Source organism: Polyodon spathula, chromosome 11 (assembly GCF_017654505.1).
Source record: "Polyodon spathula isolate WHYD16114869_AA chromosome 11, ASM1765450v1, whole genome shotgun sequence".
Classification (NCBI taxonomy): Eukaryota; Metazoa; Chordata; class Actinopteri; order Acipenseriformes; family Polyodontidae; genus Polyodon; species Polyodon spathula.
Window position 1 is genome coordinate 35,782,352 of NC_054544.1, and position 24,963 is coordinate 35,807,314.

General features: G+C 36.1%; 2 protein-coding genes and 1 pseudogene across 9 annotated transcripts in view; 2 read left to right on the plus strand and 1 right to left on the minus strand.

Annotated features, from left to right (window-relative positions):
- Positions 1 to 680: 680 nt before the first annotated feature.
- On the plus strand, positions 681 to 1,696 carry LOC121323473 (annotated as a pseudogene).
- A 6,094-nt stretch (positions 1,697 to 7,790) lies between these two features.
- On the plus strand, positions 7,791 to 11,915 carry LOC121323535 (thiamine transporter 1-like). The gene is made up of 5 exons (XM_041264647.1): positions 7,791 to 7,990; positions 8,396 to 9,206; positions 9,506 to 9,698; positions 10,525 to 10,666; positions 10,877 to 11,915. Exons 1-5 carry the CDS (start codon positions 7,859 to 7,861, stop codon positions 11,102 to 11,104), a joined length of 1,506 nt encoding a protein of 501 aa, XP_041120581.1. The 5' UTR covers positions 7,791 to 7,858; the 3' UTR covers positions 11,105 to 11,915.
- A 90-nt stretch (positions 11,916 to 12,005) lies between these two features.
- The window catches only part of LOC121323292 (arf-GAP domain and FG repeat-containing protein 1-like), a 28,073-nt gene continuing 15,115 nt past the window's right edge, over positions 12,006 to 24,963 (minus strand). The window contains exons 2-15 of one of the 8 annotated variants that reach the window (XM_041264269.1): positions 23,370 to 23,474; positions 23,143 to 23,258; positions 22,899 to 23,061; positions 22,555 to 22,732; positions 21,015 to 21,134; positions 20,316 to 20,387; positions 18,632 to 18,844; positions 16,954 to 17,131; positions 16,728 to 16,807; positions 15,767 to 15,871; positions 15,047 to 15,094; positions 13,861 to 14,016; positions 13,611 to 13,705; positions 12,021 to 12,751 (exon numbers count right to left, since the gene is read on the minus strand). In XM_041264269.1, coding sequence (XP_041120203.1) covers positions 12,692 to 12,751; positions 13,611 to 13,705; positions 13,861 to 14,016; positions 15,047 to 15,094; positions 15,767 to 15,871; positions 16,728 to 16,807; positions 16,954 to 17,131; positions 18,632 to 18,844; positions 20,316 to 20,387; positions 21,015 to 21,134; positions 22,555 to 22,732; positions 22,899 to 23,061; positions 23,143 to 23,258; positions 23,370 to 23,396 — 1,611 coding nt within the window. In that variant the 5' untranslated portion in view covers positions 23,397 to 23,474 and the 3' untranslated portion in view covers positions 12,021 to 12,691. Of the gene's footprint in view, positions 12,752 to 13,610; positions 13,706 to 13,860; positions 14,017 to 15,046; positions 15,095 to 15,766; positions 15,872 to 16,727; positions 16,808 to 16,953; positions 17,132 to 18,631; positions 18,845 to 20,315; positions 20,388 to 21,014; positions 21,135 to 22,554; positions 22,733 to 22,898; positions 23,062 to 23,142; positions 23,259 to 23,369; positions 23,475 to 24,963 lie in introns of all 8 variants that reach the window. The other 7 variants (XM_041264264.1, XM_041264266.1, XM_041264268.1 and 4 more) reach the window with 7 other exon arrangements.

Consider the following 24,963-nt stretch of genomic DNA (forward strand, 5'->3'; position numbering starts at 1 on the left):
CATATTTTTTCTTTCTTTCTTGCAATATAGAAATTGTATTGTATGTACAGTAATGCCTTAACAAAGCACGAGAAAATATGAGAAACAAGAAACCAGATTTAGAAAATAACAAGCGTGTGTAGGCGTTCTTCAGTTAGCATTCAGAGTTGTTTCTATATAGTTATGAAACTGATATTTTTGTACTTTGAATATGTATTACAAAGCATATGTTTTCTAATACATTTTATCAAATCAGAAAAGCTTTCAAAAATGTTTCAGTATCACTACATCAGCACAGTCTGTTTTAGCCCTGAGTGTTTCAGTTTTGGGCTTTAGCCTTTTCCATTCCACTTGTGCGTGCTAGTGAAGAAGGAGATACTGATGGATCACGGCACCTGCAGCTCCAAGCAGCAGCTTTCTTTGTGTTTGTTCTGAAGCATGAATACCCTTACCAGAGCATTCCGTCGCTGTCAAGAACAGGGTGCTCCAATACACTGGGCAGGACAGCTTAGCTTCTTCATGGGTACATTTAGGGCCTAATTAAACAACACTGTACTAGGGCCTGAAGCCACAGGGACTGTATTTTAGTTCCAGCAGCACTGGCACAAGTTATATCAACCTGTAGGCACACAGCAGCTTTACTCGGAGACCAGTGTTATGAAAACTTGAGTCACCTGTCTGTTCAAGAAGCATTTGGCTGTATGATCAACTACTGTGGGACAAGGTTTAGGGTTAGTAATAATAAAAAAAAAAAAAACATGTGACATGTAGCACACACTGTGTTTGTAAAATCAACCATACAATACAATAATTATAATTATACACTACCATAAAGTTCCTAATAAAAACTAGCATCATGATTATAGCCTGTTTCTAATAAAAGCCAAGAGATACCTAATTGTTCTTGGATCTTTTGGGGCATTTTTCCCTTTTGTAAGACTGGTTTGGCTAACACACCAACAGAGTACTACCTACCCCATTAGGTTACAAGCACCCTGTTCCCAACATTGACTTACTTATGTCTAACACTCCTCATCCCTGTCTTCCTGATCACAGACTTTTTGCATTGTCATTGTGGTGCAAGGGATATGCCTGGTGATCAATTGAGTCCTGCTTTGTTTTCGGATGGTCACAGCCTCTGAGGTGGCCTACTTATATCATAGTGTGGTGTCTTCAGATCAATACCAGAGAGTGACCAGTTATTTGAGAAGCACAATTTTGATTGGCTTCACTCTAATCTCTACACAGAGGCAGCTTTTAGTTTCTGTTGGAAAGTTGCCTTATTTTTATATAAGTGCAATTAACTTAGGTACAGCATCTGTGGCTTTTCTCTCTTCATTTTTTCTCCCCATGCCCAGAAGAGGGATGTTCTATAAAAAAGAATCTATGGCAGTTCTCAAAACAAAATAGCCTATGTTGTACAAATAGAACAGCTAACAGCACTACTGGTACTAATACTTTGTCAGCATCACCACCAGACAGTATTATGACAGAAAACAAAATAAAGGGTAAAGGGGTAGAACACAAAAAACATAGTGTTGCCAGTGTCCTTCTCCAATTGTGTTGTGGTTTTAAAGAGTCTTACTCCTCCAGAAGGTTCATTTACTGGTCTCTCTGGTAGGCTTTCGCCACTTGTGGATATTACCAGAGCTTCAATTATACTCCGCTGCTATGGAACCACAACCTCACTATGGCAGTGATATTAGGCCAGAGCTAAATGTCAAAGTCACCAACACATTTAACATACAATGTGTGTATAACTGCAAATATAAAGTCACTACTAATGGTCTTTGAGAGGCCTTGACTGTGCGGTGTGAGTTTCCATTACAGTAAAAATATGAAGTCGCAGTAGAAAATGGTTATGCAGCTGATTTAAATAAAACATATAAACTCCCCTTACAGGGATCCTCAATTAAGCAGACCCAAATTGATTATCCTTTTTTGTGTTGCTGGTGCTATTGCATCTTTTTCTGTGGGGTATGTGTAACTGAACTGGGACATCTGGGGAGAGCTGGCTCTTGGAATGTTTTCTGCAGCCAATGCCGGTGCTGTATACATGATGGCTTTCACAAACAGTATCTGGTTATGTGACCTTCAAAGCTTCCTTTATGCTGCTAATCACTTTAACGTAGAAAGTAAAATACATTTAGTTCAGTGCGTTAGAATATTCAAATGATTTTATAATACTAGTTTTGGCAGATAAATTCATAAATATTTTAGTCATAAATGAGAAATCGTGCTGCAGTTTGTGTTCTAAACAGGGCATTTCCGCCTCCTTCTGCCTTTCAGATCTCTAAGGTTGCCTCAGAGTGACTTACATGGAAGCATGTGTGAGTCGTAGACATGCTGCTATCAGTGGTTCTATTTTCAGGCTCCCTCTGGACCTCTCTGCTAAATACAAATGGACAGGTACCTGATAGGATGTGTGCCACTGCCAATCAGAATGTAGAGAGAACAGGTATCTACTGAAATTCAGAGGTGAGTAGACACACATTTCAGCTAGTTTCTTCATTAGTATTATATTTTGGCAAGCAATTATTTTCTTATATTTTTAACCCAAAAATATTGGTTACATGTTCGAGGAAATATAAATTAGAAATTGATAGATCAAGGACTTGAAGTTCCATATACAACATACTAGGAGACTTATTTGTATGCTGAAAAGTACCTAGCGATTCTTGTAATCTAAAGTACAATATTTTTACATGCTGTCTTTAATACAGCAAAGACAAAACGGTCTCTTTCTCTTCCATATGTTGCCATTTGAATTAGACATCGGCACACAGGTAATGCAACTATCATACATATTGATATATGCACAGCCTTTAAACATTTGTTCAGTATGCTCCATTGACTAGATTTTTTTGAGTACATTTGTTTTTAGTTGGTCTGGGGTATAGGGTGAACAAATCAACCCATTCATTAGCTTTACAAGGAATTTTCTTTTTTTTACTTTTTAACCCATAAACTATAGTGTATTTAAATATTGTTTTTGCACTGTGTCCTTGTTTTGGGCTGTAACACCTGAAACTTGCCTTGGATAAAGATGTCTGCAAATAATACAAAAATAATAATAATAAACTAAGGCCATGTAAAATTATTGGAACAGTTTACTTTTGAATTGAAAAAAAAAAAAACACAAAAGAGAAAAGTATCAATAGTCAATGGTTTACTATTTATATCTGTTTCATTGTATTCCTGAAATGTGTGATCACACTACTCTGGCATGATTTCAAGGTTATTTTTTATCAAAGACAAGATCGTTCCCAACTACTGGTGACTCCTGTTTTAAAAATGACATGTTGGATTTCAGTTTGTTTGGCTTCAATGAGCTTTATGTCAAGGTTGGAAGGAGTGAGATTACTTAATATAGCAACTCTCAATGAGGCTATGGGAATATAGTGACACTGAGTGGTCAAGACTGATTTGCCTTCCACCCAATCCACCAATCGTTCATATATAATGTAAAGCCTGAATTCTGTCCTAAAACCCCACCTGTAGCATTTTCAACCCCACAGAATTGGATGGCTATAGAGAAATGGAGCCTGATTCCGTACTCTGTAGGGTAACATCAATGTATATTTTATTAGAACAGTTAAATCATTTGGAAGTTAAAATTCACATTCATGGTGAGTTTAAGCTTTCTATACATGCTGGGCAGTATCACAAGTATCACAACAGGAAGGTTGCGTTTCTTATGGCCATTGTGTTGCTGTTCCCTGTTGTTGTTTACTGCTGTCTATAACGGTTTATCTTTAAGAATGACTGATTTTGTTTTTCAGTTCATCATCTATGGCAGTTATTATGCTATGGTATCCATACTCTTTTTCATGCGATGACTGTACACAATGAGTCGTTACACGACTACAAATTCTTGAGACCCTCAAATCCATGCCATCTGTTCTGATAAGCTATGATAAGGAATCAGAAAGTGGGACACCTGCATTCATTTTGCATTGCTGTTTAGTACGAAATAGCTTCTATTAGAGTCTTGTGCACTTACTGTGTACTGTTTAAATGCATGTCAGGCTCTTAAATAGAAGTGTAATCTGATATTTGACTTAAAAGCCATTGTAGCTAACAAAATATGTCCATACATTTTCCACCCCATGCATATCTATTCAATATATAGTACAGATGTATTATTTTTAATGTATTTTCATTTTAAAACATGAGTTCTGCTAGCTTAAAGAAATCTCTGTTTGTAGGCCTTGCATTCAAATCGTCTTGCCCTTGGTCATTTCATCTGGAGAGTGAAATTACTTTATCCCAACCTTTAAGGGCCTTTCTCGAACGCAAGGAAAGCAAACTGATAACTCTCGTTTAACTACTGTAATACCAGATGTCACATTTTAAAATTGAAATACATGTGGGTGTTGCACACTTAAAATAATGAAACATAAAGTGTGTGGAAATAGTTGTCCTTTTTATTTCTAAACCAATTCAGAGAAATCTGAGCTCTCTTGTCTGTTGTTCCTCCATTAGCGAATGCTATTAGAATGTGAGTAATTCCAGTAGACACGACTATTTAATTACTTCACAGAGTCCCAGATACCTCCTGTGGCAGACTTGATAATAGGTCAAATAGTATTTAATACTTATTTCCACTATGGCAGGGTTTCTGTGTGACTTTTTATGAATTGTTATAATTAAGTAAACAATAAAAGACAACTGGGTATAGTAACATTTCATAGCGGTAGAAAATTTCTAATTGTGGGCAATTTCTACATTCCCACATTTGCTATATAGTGAATGGAAATTCACAAGAGATCAGAATTTATGTTAGCTACATCCACTTAAATAACTGAACAAGGGACAGATATATATATATATATATATATATATATATATATATATATATATATATATATATATATATATATATAAGACAGTATGTGTCATACACATTATGTTTTTCAGGTAAAAAGTACTTTAACTCCATTCTAGGATTTAATAACGGGTATGTTCATAGAAAATTAATTTCTAAAACCACTGTTGTCTTTTAAGTTAAATAATGTGCACACTGTACGCACTCAATTACTTCACTGAAGCCTTTAACCCTAATTCCAGATCTTAATCAGTTAATATATAATACTACCCATAAAGCCTGGTTGACTCTGGACTTTGACGAGCAGATTTACCTCACTGTAAAACACTGTACCGTCCAGGAGCACACACTTGTTTGCATAACGATCTTTACCTTACATTCTGATCTCATCACATTTGAATGTGTTTGTTGGATCGAAGGAAGACAAAGTGCATGTTGTGTTGGTGTTTTGTAGGACACTCTTCGTCTTAATTTAAGCAACACCCCAGCCTGGTGGTAGAAAGGAAGTGAGAGATTAAAATAGGCAGCAGCAAGAACAGCAAAACACAGAGGCAGTAACTGCAGTTCAGCGCCTTGACACACGTATTATTAACAGAACAAAACACAAATAAAGTACTTCAACATTCCACTCACTCTCACAGCTTGACAGTGCCTTAATAAATTGATCACCAATTATGACACCCAGCCACATTCTGCTCATGGATTTGGCAGAGATGGGGTTTGAACCGCATTCCTGTATGTATGTGTGTGTGTGTGTGTGTGTGTGTATAATATATATATATATATATATATATATATATATATATATATATATATATATATATATTATATATATATATATATATATATATATACAGTGGCTTGCGAAAGTATTGACCCCCCTTGGCATTTTTCCTATTTTGTTGCCTTACAACCTGGAATTAAATGGATTTTTATTTGGATTTCATGTAATGGACATACACAAAATAGTCCAAATTGGTGAAGTGAAATTAAAAAAATAACTTGTTTCAAAAAATTCAAAAAAATAAATAACGGAAAAGTGGTGCGTGCATATGTATTCACCCCCTTTGCTATTAAGCCTCTAAATAAAATCTGGTGCAACCAATTACCTTCAGAAGTCACATAATTAGTTAAATAAAGTCCACCTATGTGCAATCTAAGTGTCACATGATCTGTCACATGATCTCAGTATATATACACCTGTTCTGAAAGGCCCCAGAGTCTGCAACACCACTAAGCAAAGGGCACCAGCAAGCAAGCAGCACCATGAAGACCAAGGAGCTCTCCAAACAGGTCAGAGGCAAAGTTGTGGAGAAGTACAGATCAGGGTTGGGTTATAAAAAAATATCCGAAACTTTGAACATCCCATGGAGCACCATTAAAGCCATTATTAAAAAATGGAAAGAATATGGCACCACAACAAACATGGCAAGAGAGGGCCTCCCACCAAAACTCACGGACCAGGTTAATATTTGGTATATTTGTCTTGAGGCATGGGCAGTGTTAGGTTTGCTCCACACATAGCGCTTTGAGTTTTGGCCAAAAAGCTCTATCTTGGTCTCATCTGACCACAAAACCTTTTCCCACATTGCAGCTGGGTCACTCTCATGCTTTCTGGCAAACTCCAGATGTGCTTTCAGATGGTGCTTTTTGAGTAACGGCTTCTTTCTTGCCACCCGCCCATACAGGCCAGTGTTATGCAGAGCTCTTGATATGGTTGACTGGAGCACCATTACTCCACTCCCAGCCACTGAACTCTGTAGCTCCTTCAAAGTGATTGTTGGCCTCTCTGTGGCTTATCTCACAAGTCTCCTTCTTGTTTGAGCACTGAGTTTTGAGGTACAGCTTTTTCTTGGCAGTGCCTGGGTGGTGTGATGCAGCTTCCACTTCCTGATTATTGATCCTACTGTGCTCACTGGGATATCCAAACAATTGGATATTATTCTGTACCCTTTCCCTAATCTATGCATTTGTATTACTTTATCTCTAACTTCTGTAGAATGCTCTTTGATCTTCATTTTCCTTCAGATTCACAGCCTTACCAATGATCCTTCAACAGTGGGGTTTTTATCCAGAAAATGTGACAGCAACTTTAATGGTTCACAGGTGGAGGCCAACGGTATGGTAATTGTGTCCTTGTTAGGGCAGTTTCTTTCACTGGCGCAAACTGGGAGCTTCCACAGCACAGGGGTTGAATACTTATGCAAGCAAGATATTTCAGTTTTTTATTTTTCTTAAAAATATTTCCCAGCATAAAACCAGTGTCACCTTACAGTAATTGATTCTGAGTTTCAGTGTTTAAAAATAAAATATCAAACAGAACGAAATTTCAATGTACCATTTGTAATTCGGTAATATGAGAGAATTGATCAGGGGTCTGAATACTTTTGCAAGCCACTGTATATATATACTAACATGGCTGCCACTCATGGTGATCCGTAGCCCCTTTAAAAGTGACCCAGCACACAGTAATTGGAGGGCCTACAGCGCTGATGCACTATTTTTAATAAACAGAATAAACAAAATAAACAAAACGAAACAAAACACCTAGCTCAGTTTTGGAATGTTGACTACCCATGCCAGGAACATTTTCTAATGAATCGGACAACTAAGCTGCTAAAAACAAAAACACACAGTTACCTTTAGTAATACGATTGAAAACACCATCAACTGGGCCCTCCACACCTTCAGCAGCAGCCCTGAAAAAAAAAAAAAAAATATATATATATATATATATATATATATATATATATATATATATATATATATATATATATATATATATATATATATATATTCCACACACTCAGCTTTTAATGTAGAATAAGAATTTTATTGATCTGCACCTTTATTTTACCAGTCTTTCTTTTGCAAATGCTTCGATTAGTTATTTACAATATTGACCTATGTCTCTTACTTGGGTTGCTCATTAACAGCTTGCATACATATTCAAACTAGAAAACTACTGCCAGACAATGCTAAACCACAAAGAACATGCTTAGCCAGATACCAGTTTAGTTGCACATTTCAGGCACAGAATCTCTCAGGAAGATGCAATCCAGCAGCTGGAAGTTCCCCACCTTGATACTTTGTGTGTATGGATTCTTCTCCACTATGAGGCCTTCGGAACCATTCCTTACACCATACCTCACGGGTCCTGACAAAAACTTAACCATAGAGGAGGTAGGTGTGCATATATAAACAATCTTTCAGTTTCAATGGGGCCAATAAAGGTGTAGCTTTGTATTTTCATGTGTTTGTTTCTTTACAATATAATATACAGTGTAAACTGACACTGGAGGTATTACATCAAACACCAATGTTCTGCAAAGGTCTTTTTTTCAAGAAATATATTGGTAATGCCTAAGACTTTACTTTGTACACCATTTTGTAGTTAATGTGAGAATGTTCAGATTTCAGATGTATTTTTGTTCAACCTTTATGACAACAAACTGTCTATGCATTTTAGGTCAAGGCTGCAGATAAGGTCATCATGGATCATGCAGATTTGTAATGGGACCATAAAATGTCTTATTTTGATTTCATATAATACATTCACTTACAGTAAAACTATTTATTTCATTTTAGGTCACAAACAACATTTTTCCAGTCTGGACATACGCATATCTGGCGATCCTATTTCCAGTTTTCTTGGCCACTGACTATTTAAGATACAAACCTGTCATTATTTTACAAGGGCTCAGCTTTGTCGTTGTATGGGTGATGCTCCTGTTTGCACAAGGAGTGCTGGCAATGCAGTTCATGGAGTTCTTTTTTGGCATGGTGACAGCCACCGAAGTGGCATACTTCTCATACATTTATAGTGTTGTCAGCATTGACCGCTACCAGAAAGTGACCAGTTACTGCAGGAGCATCCAGTTGGTTGCTTTCACTGTTGGTTCAGTGCTGGGTCAGCTCTTGGTTTCCTCAGGAGGACTTTCCTATTTTTATCTCAATGTCATTACCTTAGTCTCGGTATCTGTGGCATTCATCTTCTCGTTTTTTTTGCCAATGCCCATGAAGAGTATGTTTTTCCACAGGAGAGTTAGTGAAATCACTGCAGGTGAAGGGGATGCACAGCCATGCCCATCACATGATGTTCTTCCAAAGGGCCTTGTCAAAAACTTGCATGAGAGCACTAGCATGCCAGCAGACACTCCAAATAGTAGTACAGAGAAAGGAGACACTCGTTTCCTAAAGATTCTTGCGCAGTTGTGGTTTGACTTTATTACATGTTATTCCACAAACCGAGTCCTGTACTGGTCCTTATGGTGGGCCCTGGCCACATGTGGTTATAATCAAGTGGTGAACTATATCCAAGTGCTGTGGAACCACGTAGAACCTTCTCAAAATTTCACAGAATACAATGGTGGAGTGGAAGCAGTATCAACTCTGTTGGGTAAGAAATTATCAATGTTTGCTTGTTTTTCTTGAGGTAAAATTATTTTATTTGTATCTGTATAATTTTTCCTGCCTTACTCTTCACCAGTTATATGTAAATACTACGTGTGTATCAAAGTGTTGGTTCTTCCTTGAACTTAACAGATTCTAGTCAACGGACATCTGGCAACTTCTGTTCCTAGCAAATAAAATCAAGTGGCCACTCATCTTCTGGAAAGTTAGATTAGCCAACCATAATGTTCTATAACGTAGAGCACTCAGGAACATTCTTTTTGTAAGTGTCTTTAAACTTTGCAGGTGCAGCTACATCTTTTGCAGTTGGCTATACAAACATTGACTGGGCTGTCTGGGGGGAGCTGGCTCTGGGCACATTCTCTGCACTGGATGCTGGTTGTCTTTATCTAATGACCTTCACTAATAATATCTGGATTTGCTATGCAGGCTATGTGGTATTCAAGTCCTTGTACATGTTACTCATAACCATAGCTACGTAAGTACAAATACTTTCCCCAATTGATATATATACCGAACATCAAAAGAAACTTATCACTATTATAACATTTTTTTTTTCTTTCCGAAAATAAAAGTTCTATAAATGATGGATATTGACAAAATGTTTTTGGTTTCTTTTTAATCACCCCATCATTCATCATTGACCGTCACACTTGAGTGGCTATGACAAGCATATACACTTAATCACCTAATCAGTGAGACAGTTGATTGGACACTGGATATGGATTGATTTCAGCTGTTGAATTGCAAGTTTGAATAAAAGCACAGAAAAAAAATAAATAAATAAATAACTGCCACATCTGTCAAGAGTGTAGTACCTTTGTGCGATCACCATGTTGGAGGCTGGACTGGGGCAGTGTTCTGTGGCTCGCCATCTTGGCTGCTCACAGTCAGCAATTTCAAACCTGGCGAGACGGTATAACCAGACAACTGTCAATGACAGGCCACGAACTGGGAGACCAGGAGTTACACCACCTGCCCCAGATCAACAGATCATTTTGCAGCATCTTTGATGTCAGTTGTAAATCAGCACAATAAAAAAGTCACTGCATCTGCTCTAAGAGTTTGTCATTTTCCAATCACATCTAGTGAATTTTACCATAATACAAGTGATACGTTTCTTTTGATGCTCAAACAGAAGTGTTAAGTTTCTTTTGATGCTCAGTATACTTTATTGAAGAATAAAATGTAATTGTGATCTTGGAATTGCTTTGAAACGCATATATGATCAGTGTTCCTTGCATTACTTTGTGACAATATCCATTCTGTCAAAAAACACATTTCTCTTTCCATTTTATTTTCAGGTTTCAGATTGCTGCTAGCCTAAGCATGGAAAGATATGCACTGCTCTTTGGGGTCAATAATTTTGTGGCCCTTGCACTCCAGACAGTTTTAACAATAACTGTTGTAGATTCTAGTGGTCTTGGCTTAAGCATTGTTACACAGGTGAGTGGAAAGTGTTATTTACCTTTTTCTTCTCACAATGTATTGTACTGCTAGTGTCAATAAGCATTTACATATGGTTAGGTTACAATTGTTTAGCTGGTTTGCATGCAAACATGATGGCCAATAAGTTTGAGTGCAAAACCTGTCTCTGTACAAGCTAAAGTACACTACATTGAAAAATAACTAATGCATTAATTCTGTACTTCTCAGTTCCTTATATATGGAGGCTATTTTGCACTCATTGCCATCATATTCCTAATAAGAGGGACATACACTGTGATTACTGAAAGATGTAAACACAAGAACCACATTCAGCCTGAAGTCAATGACCAGCACCAAGGCGGAGGACCTTCGAAATGCCTTGATGTGAAGAAACACCCCGAGCGATTTAAAACACATGACGACTCAGTAATACTCCATGAGAATACTAAACTCTGAGAGACAGCTGATTATGATGTAACGAAATTACAGTACATTTTTAAAAAGGTGCCAAAATTACTTTTAGAATGCCCCCATTACTCCGTGCCTTGTGTGGACTATGTACTGTGTGGATTATTTCCTGCCCGATCTCATGAAACTCTCCTGATGCTTTGCTAGAACCAGCATTTACCATCCATATGCATTTTACCAAGAGTGAATACATTTTTATATAATTTTTTACAAACTGTATTGTTAAACTGTTAATGTGTATAATTATATATTCTTGACTAAATCACCCCTGTTCTTTACTGTTTTACATGGGTAAATAATTAAATAGATTGATAGACTGATCTGGAACACCACATTGTTGTGCATTTGTTAAAATTGAAGTAATTCAGTCTCAGCTATTGCTATATATACACAAAAAAACAACAACATGACAATTAAAAAGGAAATATTACTTAAAAGGTTAAAAAGCATGTAAACTTTCTTGCTGCACAAAGGAATGCACATTCCAAATGAAAATATTCTTTAACTTTATTATCCTTAAAAAGTAGAATCTAAAAGTAAAATACAAGGCAGATGAAAAGTGCTATTACAATATATAACAAGGATAAATGTTTTGTATGTCATTACTATTTCTTTTAACACTAGACCAATATAGTCAAGTTTGCATTATACAGTGCCAATATTTAAACTGAATTGTACTTGTAAGCAGTGCTATGCAGCAAAGCCAAACGTGTAAATATTTTACAGAGTGAAATGTCTTCATTTACAAATTTTTTTTGTTTTGTTTTTGTTTGTTTTTTTTACAACATGGTTAAACATATGAATGAATTAAACAAATACAAAAGAATAAGCAGATTTTTTGTTTGCTTTTTTTTTTTTTTTTTTTTTTTAGTTAAAATCCATTTTAATATATATTTATATATGTACACATTAACTTTATCTTTTGGAACACCCAACAAAAGTAGTCTTAGTTTTACTTTTGTTCTAACATTATATGTACCACCTGGAAGCATGATTTTTTTATTTATATATATTTCAAGATCTAGCCAAACAATTCATAGGGTAACAGAAAAAAAAAAAAAAAAAAAAAAACTTATTTTTAAATGGGAACTGAACACTCTTTCTTTGCAAACCTACTGATCACAACTGTTCAATATAATAAAGATTATTAATCAAACAGATACAGCACTCTGCAGTAGCCCATCACTTCTCCAAGTAACATTTTCACATAACATACATGTGTTAAAGATACAAATACTGATATGCACAAATAGCTAAATTTCCTAAGAGAATTATGTACAGAACTGCAGCACAATGGATGTGGTATTTGCAATAATTTATTAGCCCGTTTCAACATACATGATACGGCTATGTGGTTTGTTTGCCAGTTCACAGATTAAATATAGGATATCAAGGAGAACATGTCTGCCTTCTGCACGTATTACTTCTTTTCCCCCATTTTAATAAAAATTACAAAGTTTGAGTTTTTTTTTTTTTTGTGAGTTTAAAACTAAGTTTGTGAAACAAGACAACAGTGCACAAGGCTCAGAAGATACCACGTGACCAGATCCTATTTCCCAGCTGACAATTAAGGGGCTACAAGAAGGGATTGGTAGAAGAGCTTCCAGATGGGTACTGTCCTGGCAGAGCTCCAGCCTAAAAAAAGAATATAAAAGGATACACTTGAATCATTAAGATTTGAAAGGCACAACACACCACATATACTTACCACTAAGTCTATGTAAATACATTTCTAAAAGCACTACAATGCAAAAGCATTTGCTCAACATTAACCAGCATGACCCAAATGTTATTCATCTACTCAATTTTTACAAAAAAAAACATGACATTTAGATTTTCCACAAAAGTGACTAAGAAGTACAGTATATCAATGCAAGTACTGTAAACACACCCCAGTGTGACGGTACGTGGCCCTAAAGTTTCTGAAGATTTAAAGCTGTATCAGTAACTGCAGAAAGTGTGTAACAGCCTTTGATCTTGAGGGTGCCATTCTTTAGGCTAGTGATGCTCAAACTGGCAGCTGTGAAACCTCAAGCACGCCTGTGAAATCAAATGACCGATTCAAATCAATCGTGCTTAATAAAAATTGGACCTTGCTTGTTGGGACAAGGAGACACCAATATTGTAAATCGGTACAGTTCAGCAAGGCTTTTAAAGAAATCTGTCAGAAGAGTAATTTCCTTATACTATATTAGTAGCGGGGTGGGGGGTATGCCAATAGAAAAAAAAGTTTCCAGTCTTCCAAACAGCTAAACATTATAAGCAACAAAGTAGTTATGTCCCAGAACTCTTGTTTTTGACACCAAGTAAAAGTGAGGATACATTCTGTAAAAAATAAATTATAGCTATCTATGTATCTACTGTATATGTATATACTATACACACACACTTCCTGTGTACCCTTAAGTACACATTTAGTAAACATGAAATTGATTTTTTCCAGCACAACTACTGTAGCCTGGGCCTAAATATACTGCAACAATCAAATACATACCATGAACGGATTGCTAGGCATTGCTGGTGCTGCCATCACCTGGCCAAACGGGGTTACAACAGGCTTAGCTTGCCCAAAAGCTCCAAACCCAGCACCTTTAAAGTAGTAACAAAAACAATTAAAAATAAATAAAATAAAGCTAAAATGCTGCTTAAAAAAAAAAAAAACAAAAAAAAACAAAAAAAAAAACACACACAAATAAGAGAGTCTTGGAATGCAAGCCTAAATGCTGGAAGAGCACAAGTCCTACCATTGGGCTGCTGTGGGTAGGCTGGTGGCTGTGGGAAGGCTGCCTGGCCAGGGAAAGGTGGCTGCTGAAATGTACCACTAAAGCTGGTTGGAAGATTATAGGCAGTTGTTGCGCCGAATCCTGCTGGCATGCTCAAAGAGCCAGTGCCAAAACTAGCTGTTACATACAAGAAAAAAGGGGGTATGTTATCTCTTTTCACTTGGGTTCATTTACATTACTTGAAAAAGGATGAAACTGGTATTAAAAAAAAAAAAACACCACCACCATACAAAGAGACAGAAACAAAAAGAAAAAAAACACTATAAAACACACACTCACATTGTAAATACACTCAAACACCGCAGCCATTTACTTCACTTGTGAAAGCACCACCAAAATAATGCCTAGCTCATCTTATTTCCATCAGCAAAATTAAAGTTTTCTTAGTGGATACTAAAATGACCATGTTTGTAAACCGCACAGAAAAAAAAATTAAAAAAAAAAAATCACAATATAGACACCCACTGTGTTTTAAATCAAGGTCACGTTCCTAATTAAAATAATTCAAAATGTGTATGAAAATGTTTTTTTAAATATAGAACTATTCTATAGACATGTAAAAGTAGTACAGAAGTGTTAGCTCCAACTTAAATACCTCAGATAATAACACTTTGACCTTGTTGGAGCAGGTAAGAACTGCCTGCTAAAAAAAACTCAACAAAACAGTTAAACTTAAGCCAATACTTAATAGGTTTCACCAAAATGAAGCTGAACTATAGAAGCGTAAGGAATCCTGAAATGACATAAACACTAATCTGGTCACTTTATCTACTGGACAATATAAGTGTTTACATAAACAAATAAAATACAAAATAAAATTAGAAAAAAAGTACCAGCAAGGTACCCTAAGGGGGACACACTCAAACTACAATTGCAAGGGTCACCTTCAGTTTCTACAGACTAACTAGAACACGTGATCGTGGACATGTAAGAAAGGTGCAAGCAAGATGTATACTGACAGTCCTGAAATGTGTCTTTTACTTCATTTTTTAGAACAGAAGATGGAATTTACAGCGACACATCCATGCCCACAGCAGTCTAGTGGGATCAGATCACATGCACAGTCCAGGAGAGTTTTAAATGTTTCAAAGCGGTTCAAACAACAAAGCCACACTTATTCGGGGGAATATGAAATGTGGCCACCTACCAAAGTGAGCCTGTTGAAAAGCTTGGCTGTGCAGTGCTCCTAAAAGGCCTTTTTGAAAGCCACAGATAGCCACCAAAAAAAAAAAAAAAAAAACCAAAACACAGCAATAAGTCACACTCCCTTAAGCTTTAGTCTTTTTTTATTTTTTTTTACTTTAGCTAAAAATCAGCACATTGAAAGAGCTTCTAAATCCTACAAGAGGGGTTGGTCTAATAAAATACAAGTGGCAAAATCACACATTTGAGTTGGGCCTTCATCACATGTCTGTCATACAAATACCACACAATAAGTTGTTATAGAACATGTAAAAAAAGAAACCCCAAAACTATACAAACTGCAAACTTTAAAACCATTTTCTTCAAGAGGTGCAATGGATTATGACATTATGGTAACCAACAAGTCAAATATTTTATCTTACCTTAATTGCTTTATCATATAAAATGTGTAAATGACCAAAAATGAAAACCAGAGATAATTAAAATAGTCTTTTGTTAGCACCCCCCCCCCCAAAAAAAAAAACTACTTGCATTATCTTTTTAATTTTGAATATTATCTACTTGTCTACAGGATTGTTCAAATTTAGGAGTTGGAACAAGGACTCAAGAGCAGAACAAAGCAACAACATATTGTTTTGTGAATGATGTTATCACATCAATAAAAGTTGTAAATGTCCTGCACACATACGGTACATCATCTCTACTCACAGATGCTTTTCCTTACCTGCTGCTGCCGCTGTAGCTCTCCCATTGGACTGGAACGGATTGTTTGGAGCAGATGCTGGAGGAACAGCACTCGGTGCCATGAAAGGATTTGTTGATGTGGCGGCTTTACAAACAGGGGAATGTTAAATCAGGCTTTATACAAAACACTGGGATTCTCTTTCACAGACACACACAGAGAACTGCTGCACTTGAGTTTGAGTTTTCTTTTCAATGATAAAACAATTCAATTTTTTTTGGTATATTTAATGTAAAAAAAAAAAAAAAAGAGGCTTGTTTTGACAAGTAGCAGGACGGTAATAAATTCCAACACATTAAAAGGCTCAAACTACAAAGCACTGACGAGAGGTGTGCAGTTTGTACTGCCAATCTAAAAGTGTTTGATCCTTTTGTACATCCTTATACCCCACCTTTCTCTTTTAGTTTCTCAATACAGTTATGTATTTCACATCACTCCACCCATCAACCTATATATATATACACACACACACACACATTATATATATGCCTCTAAACCATCACCCGAGTTAAAAAGCATATCCGAGATTGCAGCATTGTCATATTACAAACAGAATGGACTTTCTTGAAATAGCTACTGGTAACTGAGAAAGCAAAAGTCAAAATGTGGAAAGGGGGAGAATTTTATTTGTAAATTTACAAAAACCCATTTTGATCAGGAGATAGTAATTTCAATTTAAGGAGGGTAAAAATTTTGCAAACTTCACACATCACAAGAAATGAGAGTCATATAGCCTTGGTTTAGGATGTCTACTATAACTTAAATTAAACAAACTTTGCTAAAAGCACTGGTGTGTAATGGGGTACACTGTCATGTGTGTGGCTATAAATGCATGACCATATCGTGATTTTAACCATAGCTTAATTTCAGTTCAACACTCCTTATGTGGTTAGTATTCCAAGAACATGTCAAGCACAAATTATGCAAAGAATTATCAGCTCACCTCCAAAACCTGCAGGGATGCTGGGTATCACTGCCTGTGTCTGTGCTTGACTTGCACCAGTTACTGGTCCGAAAACATTGCTATAAACCATTAAAGGGGGGGAAAAAAAAAAAAAGACCTGAAAACTATAATCTTATGCATTTCAAATCACCTTGCTTCTCATTGAAAACTATGAATGTGGAAACTCATTAAAACCGAAACAGAAAAAACACTGTTCATGTTTTACCTGCTAACACTGCTGGGTGCGTTATAGACATTACTGGTAGGTGCTGGGGTGCTAAAGACACTGTCTAACTCTGCCAATGCAGCATATCTGTCTCCTCCTACCGATGAAGGCTGACTTGAAGTGGATACAGCTGTCACAGATGGAGCAGAACCAGTGCTGCTCACCGGTCCACTCACCCCTTCAAATCAGAAACAAACAGAGTAGGAATAGAGGTTAGTTCAAGCAATGTATAATTAAGGACAGTCCAAGAGTAGAAGCTTATAGCCCTTTTCCAAAAGTGCATATCAATTCCTAAACAGACAGAAAGTGCAAGTAAAATGATAGTAGATTTTTAAAGACACCTTTACATAACCTGTATACTCACAGGGCTAGATATGTTCAAAGTACCCTGTTATGAAAACTTTGTTCATTAAACCAAGTACCTGAATAAAAAGTGATGGTTAGGTGTGCACTTGTTAAGCACATAATCAGTTGTCTCTCCAAGAGATGTCTAAATGTATTGGTGGTCAAACACACAAATCTCTGTTCACAAATGTTCCAATGTTTTGCTGTGTTTGTTATGCTTGTACATTCACCTCTGTGTCAAAGCCTTACACACCTCTAATTTAAAAATGATAATCAGTTTGAGGGTTACGAAAAGGTAAAGAAATAGGTGTTCATTCTATAACCGAGCAATTCTTCATCAATGTACCCCATAACAACATACGTAGACCACGATTTCAAATCCTAGTACTGCAACACAGATCATATTGGCCAAATGTCCTGTGTAGAACAGAATTTTGGATTCCCTCATGCTATTTTTAAATGTATTTTATTTATTTTTACTGTTCCCTTAACGTCTGTGATGTAATTCAGTGTTTTTATTCAAGTTTAAAATATGTCAGTTTCCAGCCATAGGCATTTGTAAAATTGGCAAGATCACCCAAATGTGATCTTGCCAATTATTTATAGGAGTATTTATAGGAGGAGCCAGTGCCACTTACTTTTCCTCAGTAGATACAGTACTGTAGTATTAAGCTCATCTAAAATGAACACCATCCCTATTTGTTGTTTAATTTCACATATGGCAATAAAAATCCCAAGTTCTAATATATATATATATATATATATATATATATATATATATATATATATATATATATATATATATATATATATATATAGCAATGTAACCATTAACCCATAACCATAAGCTTTTACCTAGTGGATATGTATTTAAAAAAACAAACAAACAAAAAAAAAACTATTTGCTCTAATAGTAAGAAATACAACATAGCTGTGTGTTATTTCTTACAACTTAGGACAGTGTTGGGAAGAAGTTAATGTGCACTCTGGTATACCTGATGCATCAGAATGTGATGACAAACAGAAAGACACAAAGCTAATCTAAACAACAACAACAATAAATTAACTGGAATACTCATATTTCTCGTCCATACCAAGTTGCCCTTTAAGACTGCATTTAAAATATATAGTTCACTAAATCTCTCTGTATCCAGAGATAATGGAAATCACACCTTATATAAAACATGGCTCTTTTGTTTAAAGATAATTGCTTGTTCAGTTCCTCCGAGAAGTTTTTGCTATCCTGCTTTTTTGTTGTTCTGCAGCAGAATTATCAGCCCTTATAACTGACAACTTTAATTCTGCAAAACAAATACTGTCGCGGGAAATTTACCTTGATCAGGTTTATCAGAGCTAAAGATGTTATCCAGGTCAGCCAGAGCTGCATATTTATCTCCACTGTGGGCGCTATGTTTGTCTACAGCAGCTTTGGGGGGTTCTGTTGCATTACTCTGGGTGGAACTGAAGGCTCCAAAATGAGCAATAGAGGATTTGGGGAAGTTGTCAAAATGTGCAAAATTGGCATTAGGTAATCCAGAGCTGCTTCCTGTATAAAAAAGAAATTACAATAGTAATAGTATCATATTTCTATATAGAGCTGTATAGCTGCATTACATTTAATATGTATGTCACGACTAAACACATGTTTGACAAACCAATTACTGGACTAAGGATTTGAATCACACAACCCCCAGACCAACTGGAGGACAACCTTTTAACCAGTTAAACCTTTAACAGATTGGGAATGTTAGTTACCAATCAGAAAAGCCATCACTTCCCATAAGGAAATAATGAATATGCAATTATTCAATAGCACTTCCACTAACACCTGCAAATCTTTAACAATGGTTAAAAATCTAAGCAAACTGTTATCATTTAACACTCTAACATTAAATGTTTAAACTCTAAACCAGGTCAGGCTAGTTTGAAAATGAGCTGAGCTCTATGTTACCAAAGTTCTTACAAGTTATCTGGTTGTAATAATTTAGAGAACCAAAAAGTAATAATAACACCGTGCAACAAATTTTTTTTTTTTTTTTTGTTTCCTGGGTAGTAAGTGTTATTTCCTAATTGCTTATGCCTCAAAAGTATAGAAATTATTATAGGCTATTATTCCCCACAAACTTTGCTTTTGTGACCAGGACAGTGATATTTCAAAATATCACTATTTCCAATGGGAAAACGGGCAAATTTGTGTCTTTTCGTTCACAAAAAGTCAGAAAAAAACAACATATGAATCCAAATTAACATGTATTTATACTAAAGTAATACAAAAATGACTACAAAAGATTTAGAAGCGAGTAGTTTTTCGAGATTTACGATTATACTGTAAATTTACAGTTTAATCATAAATCTAACAAAAAACTTGAGAAACGAGAAGGAACAATTTATTGTTGTTTATGCTATTTTATTTATGAGTTTGATGCAGTTCATAGTTCCTAGTTCATAGTTCCTACCTGTAGATGATGCCACACAACATTTGTATTCTGAGGAAGTATGTGAAGTAGAATCTCAAAAACAGATATTGCTGGGCTGTGTGGTACAGTAAAATACCTTTTCTATATCTGTCAATGAAAAAAGACCATGCCAAAACATACCCCTGCAGCACAAGACAAAATCCAAACATACTCCCATGAAATGATACGAAATAGATGGTACCAAACTTTAATGCTCACCTCTCACACTTAATATGTTACAGTATTGCATTTAGAATAACCTAGGTTTATTATTTATTTTCTTCTGGAATGTAAAAGTCCAAGGGAGGTTGCAGATGTGTTCAACCCACAAGTCAATGCAAACATGTTAACACGGTAATAATCATAGACGATGAAAAAAACTGAATGTTTATTTCCAATGCAGAAACCCCAATAAAATAAAGACCCCACCACCCAAGTTAATTGTAGACTGTGCTTTCAAAATGAAAGTGACAAAATGAAGCCAAAGACAATTTAAAAGACACGACCAACAACGCTACAGGATGGAACACAGAAGTTGAGCCACTCCAAGGTGAAACTTACTGTGTGCAGCATGAAGAGGGAAAGCTGTAGTAAATTCACCAAAACTGCAGCTGGATGAAAGCGTTCTGAACGCTGGACAGCCAAAAAGTGTCGGGCGGGTAAAATCAAAAGAAAGAAACAGAAAAAGAAACAAAAAGAAATGTAAAAGTAAAGTTATCAAAGGCAAAAAGATTAAAAGGGATGGATATCCAAGACAAGCTGTGTTCTGACAGGTAGCATGACTCAGCACAAGCAAACACTGAAATAAAAAAAAAAAAAACAATTACTAAAAAAAACAAAAAAAAAAAAAACACTGGGTAAACAGTGTTTTTTGTGTGATTATTAATGTTAGCTGAAGTCTAAACAGGATCAGATAAAAGACCACTCATGAATCCTTAAAAAAAAAAAAAAAAAAAAATCCAGATACCGTGGTTGCAGTTTATTAGACCCGTTTTTTTTTTTTTTTCAGTGTTTGCACAGGGTTAGTCAGAAAATGCCTGCCTAGAGCCTATAAGGTGGATTGTGGATGAGAAGCATAGGAAGTGGACACAAGAACAGAACATACAGCTTAATGTTTCCCCAGAGCCATCAGATTAAAAAAACAAAACAAAAAACCAAAAAAAAACCACACGATTAAAAGAAGCTGAAGCTACAGGTCAGTCAGAAAGACACCACACGTTTCCGTTTAGCCGGGCAGAAGCACACTGGAACATGTTCTACCTGTATTCGGGGGCTGGAACGGTAGCTGACTCGCTGTGGGGAAACCTCCAAAATTACCCGATGTACTAGAATTTCCAAATGCATCAAAGTTTGCAAAGTCTGCGTTTGCATTATTCTGAGCTGTAAAAAATCACAGGGGAACAAAAATAAAAATAAATAAAATAAAACACAGCACCATTAATGATTCCGCAAGCACACAATGAGAAATTAAAACAAAATACTTTGTAAAAAGATGAATACACGTATAATACATATATAGTCAAGCAGTGGCACTGATTTAATAGGTGTCCGTTCTAATGTCTATACCGCACAATGCAGTTCACGCTAAATGTTAGATCTGCAGAATTAAATGGATGTATAATAAATGTCATGGCTTTAAACCGGGGCTAACATTATTGTGTTTGCCAAATGTATGCATCTTTGTGTTTCAGTGGAATTCATGGATGCAGGTTTGTGTAAGTTTGTGGAACGCTGTCAAGTGGTTACCTTACCTCAATAATAAGTGTTAAACCACAATTTGTATTTTTTTTCCTTAAGCTTTTAAGCAATTCTAATTTTGTCTATTATGGACACACTTTTAAAAGTGTAATTTTTATATATATATATATATATATATATATATATATATATATATATCTATATATATATATATATATATATATATAAGAACTATATATCTGACCAAGTACAGAAAGAGGTTAATTTGAGAGTTCAACGTTCATTTTGTATAAATTATGCATCTTGACTTTCATTTGTTAATAAATAGCAGCTATCAATTAAAAAATAAAGATAAAGTACATTGATAAAATCAGGGCATTTAGATTCAGGCAAGATCACACTCGTAAATCTAAACGCACCTCCAAGGAACAGTGAAAACAATGCATTAGCCTTTCTATGGCAACAGCAAGTGACATACTTTATACATAGAATCTAAAGTATTATTTTTCATTGTGCCCAAGGCATTGTAATGCAAGTTGCCACATTTTTGCCACTTCCAGGCAATTCAAATCTCTTGTCTAGTTTAAGATGACTACCACAACCCCTTCCCCTCCACACACACTCCAAGCATTTTCTAGGAGAAATGCCATACTATGGACCCTACTCTCAAAACCCACAAGCTACCCAAGTCTGATTTAATTAAAGTTTTGTATTCATGCCAACCACCAATGCCAAGTCTTTAGCTAGCTTCCATTTGTAAAAATCAAGCTAGCAACTGTAGGTGACGAAACCTTAGGTAATGTGTCCAATGGAAAAGCAAGACTAATGTGGTGCATCCTCACTATACACATCGGACGCGTAAAAACTTGACAAGCCAACAAGAGCTTTTAACTCAAGGAGAACCAAATCCTCCATCTACAGAGCTCTGGATGACATTTTTCGATTAGCAGATCAACAACTATTTTACTCCAACCATTATTATTCCTGTGACTACCTAAACGGAGACACTAACCTCTCATTGGCAGAATTAATCACATCAGTTACAGTACAAAAAGAAACAAGCATTCGGCATGATCGATCCCTCGCATTTACTAAATCTTACCTGTATGACTGTTGAAATTTGCAAAGTTTGCAAAGCCTGTAGACTGAGAGGTTGGAGCTGGGACTGGAGCAGGAGCTGCAAAGATATCACCTCCCAGATCACTGAGAAGATCAAACTGCTTCTTATCTTGTTGGAAATGATGCTGTTGCTGCGCTTGTACACGACTAACCACCGGAGACTGATGAGTAATCAAAAAGAAATGGCAATTCATTAAACTGAACCATATATTTTCTTCTACAGGAATAACTAAAAACACAAGACAGTCCAGATGTTATAATACATTCAATTCAACAGCAAGTGTGTGAATACATGCAGTATAACAGTTATTTCTGAATGGCACCTACTTGGCTTGGTGTGCTTCTATTTAAGTGCAGTGCTGGTGCAGTCTCTCCAAGAAGCGACTTCAGCGGTCTGACTTCAGGGGTGCTGCTTGTGCTGCTGGCGGAGGAACCCGACACTGAAGCATGAACCGACGCAACAACCCTTGCTTGTTCCGCAGGGACATACCTGAGTGGAGATCCACATGTTCATGTTTCAGAATCTGTACTTAAACTTGCTGAACAAACTGAAGTGGAGGAGTTCACTCACCATCGTTTCTTTTCATATTTTTCTTGAAGGAATTCTTTCACTTTCTGTGGTTCTCTGAAGTCAGGAATACTAGAAGATCTGTCATCATACAATCCCAACCAAATCTGCTTGCATAGCTAGAAGGGAGAGGGATTATCAATAATATTTTAGTAAAATGATAAGAATGTCTATACAAGATTGACCTAGACCTTGACTTAATGAATCATAAAATGCAGTTGTGTACTGACGGCGTTATGAAGTGTTAAGTCTATCATCAGAAGTCACATTCTCGGTCTTCAGCTACAGGTCAAAGTGGGCCAACGTCTGATTATTCCCAAGGAGTCTCCTCAACACTGAAGATATAAAGTCGGGATATAAAATGTTTTATGAAATATTAAGTTAGCTAAAATAGCTGTGGCAGATTGACAGCAATATACAGTACACTGTATGTGTTCTCAGGTTTTTTAAACATTTTTATTGCAAAGCAGAGCATTTTTGTGCATCACAAAAAAAGTGTTGGTTAGGCATGATCTACTGTAACCATTGATGCAAAACTTACAGTAGTGAACTTTCGATAAGCCTGTAACTGGCAGAATTATTTAAACTAGGCACGATTTATTTGCAAAAAGTGGAGGTTATGAGGCCTGAGCTTCAATGCATTAGAGTAGGAGTGGTAAGTTATATCATCACTAAAAGCATAAATATTCAACAATCCTGCAATTATAAATTTACATAAGTTTGTATGTATGTACTGTATGTATACTGCTTTTGTAAAGTTAGTGCCAAAAGTAACCTACGGTAGCCCACAAAATGTACACTACAGTAAACCTTTTCAAGCACTTGCTTAGTGTGTCTGTATAATGTATTGTTATTTCAATGCTGTTCTGCCAGGACAGTAAATTTGCAGATTACCATTCTACACCAGTTGTTGCAATGGGTTTACGCAGGCACCTACAGCACAATAGACAAAAAAGCCTATTGTATGTAAAGCAGTCATTAATGCTGTTCTATTGGCTTGTGACTGAACATTTTAAAATGCTAGTGTGCCCACCAATCACGAAAAAAGTCCTACCGGAGACTAGCCATTAAAAAATGTCAGCAAAAGTACCTGGAAACCACTTATGAAACAGCAACTAAATGACCATTACAATATTCACCACATTCCAGAAGCAGTCCCACCAAGAACCTGCCTCAAACAGATCTGAATGAACCGCTGAAGTAGTCAGGACAAGGACAGCAAGCAATGCAATACATAGATGTGGTACATACAGCAATGCACTGCATCCATTTTTAAAATTTGGTGGTTTGAATGGATGAACACTGTATCGGAGCACTTAATGTTCTGTAAAGATTATTGACATGTAATAGTATATAGATATAGCTATAATATGAATTACACTATCAATTGTGTAATTACAAACATAAAAAAAAAAAACTTCCCTATCTGAAGCTACTAAACTCTTATGCTAATTCTGCATTTAACCCTTTCAGTCCTGAATTATTTTGATAGAGATGAAAAACAAAGTTATATAATGCAGAAAGAAATATTTTGTACAAATTGTTCTACTCAGACTGGGCCCCAGGAGTCCCGTGAGGTTCTAATGTGATTTCCAATGGCATGTGTTAACATTCAACACTAAGATAAGGCGGGACCTAAACTAGTGCTGGGACAAACACAGGATTCATGTTCGGAAATTCACTCAATTTAAATATTCGTTCGGATATTCGTTAGTTTTTCAAAAAAGTAATGAAAGTCATTATACTGCTCTGAATACAGGCAGAGACAGGTGCAGAGGGGCATGACCATGGCTCACGTATGTTTTTGTGTGTGTTTTTATTTTA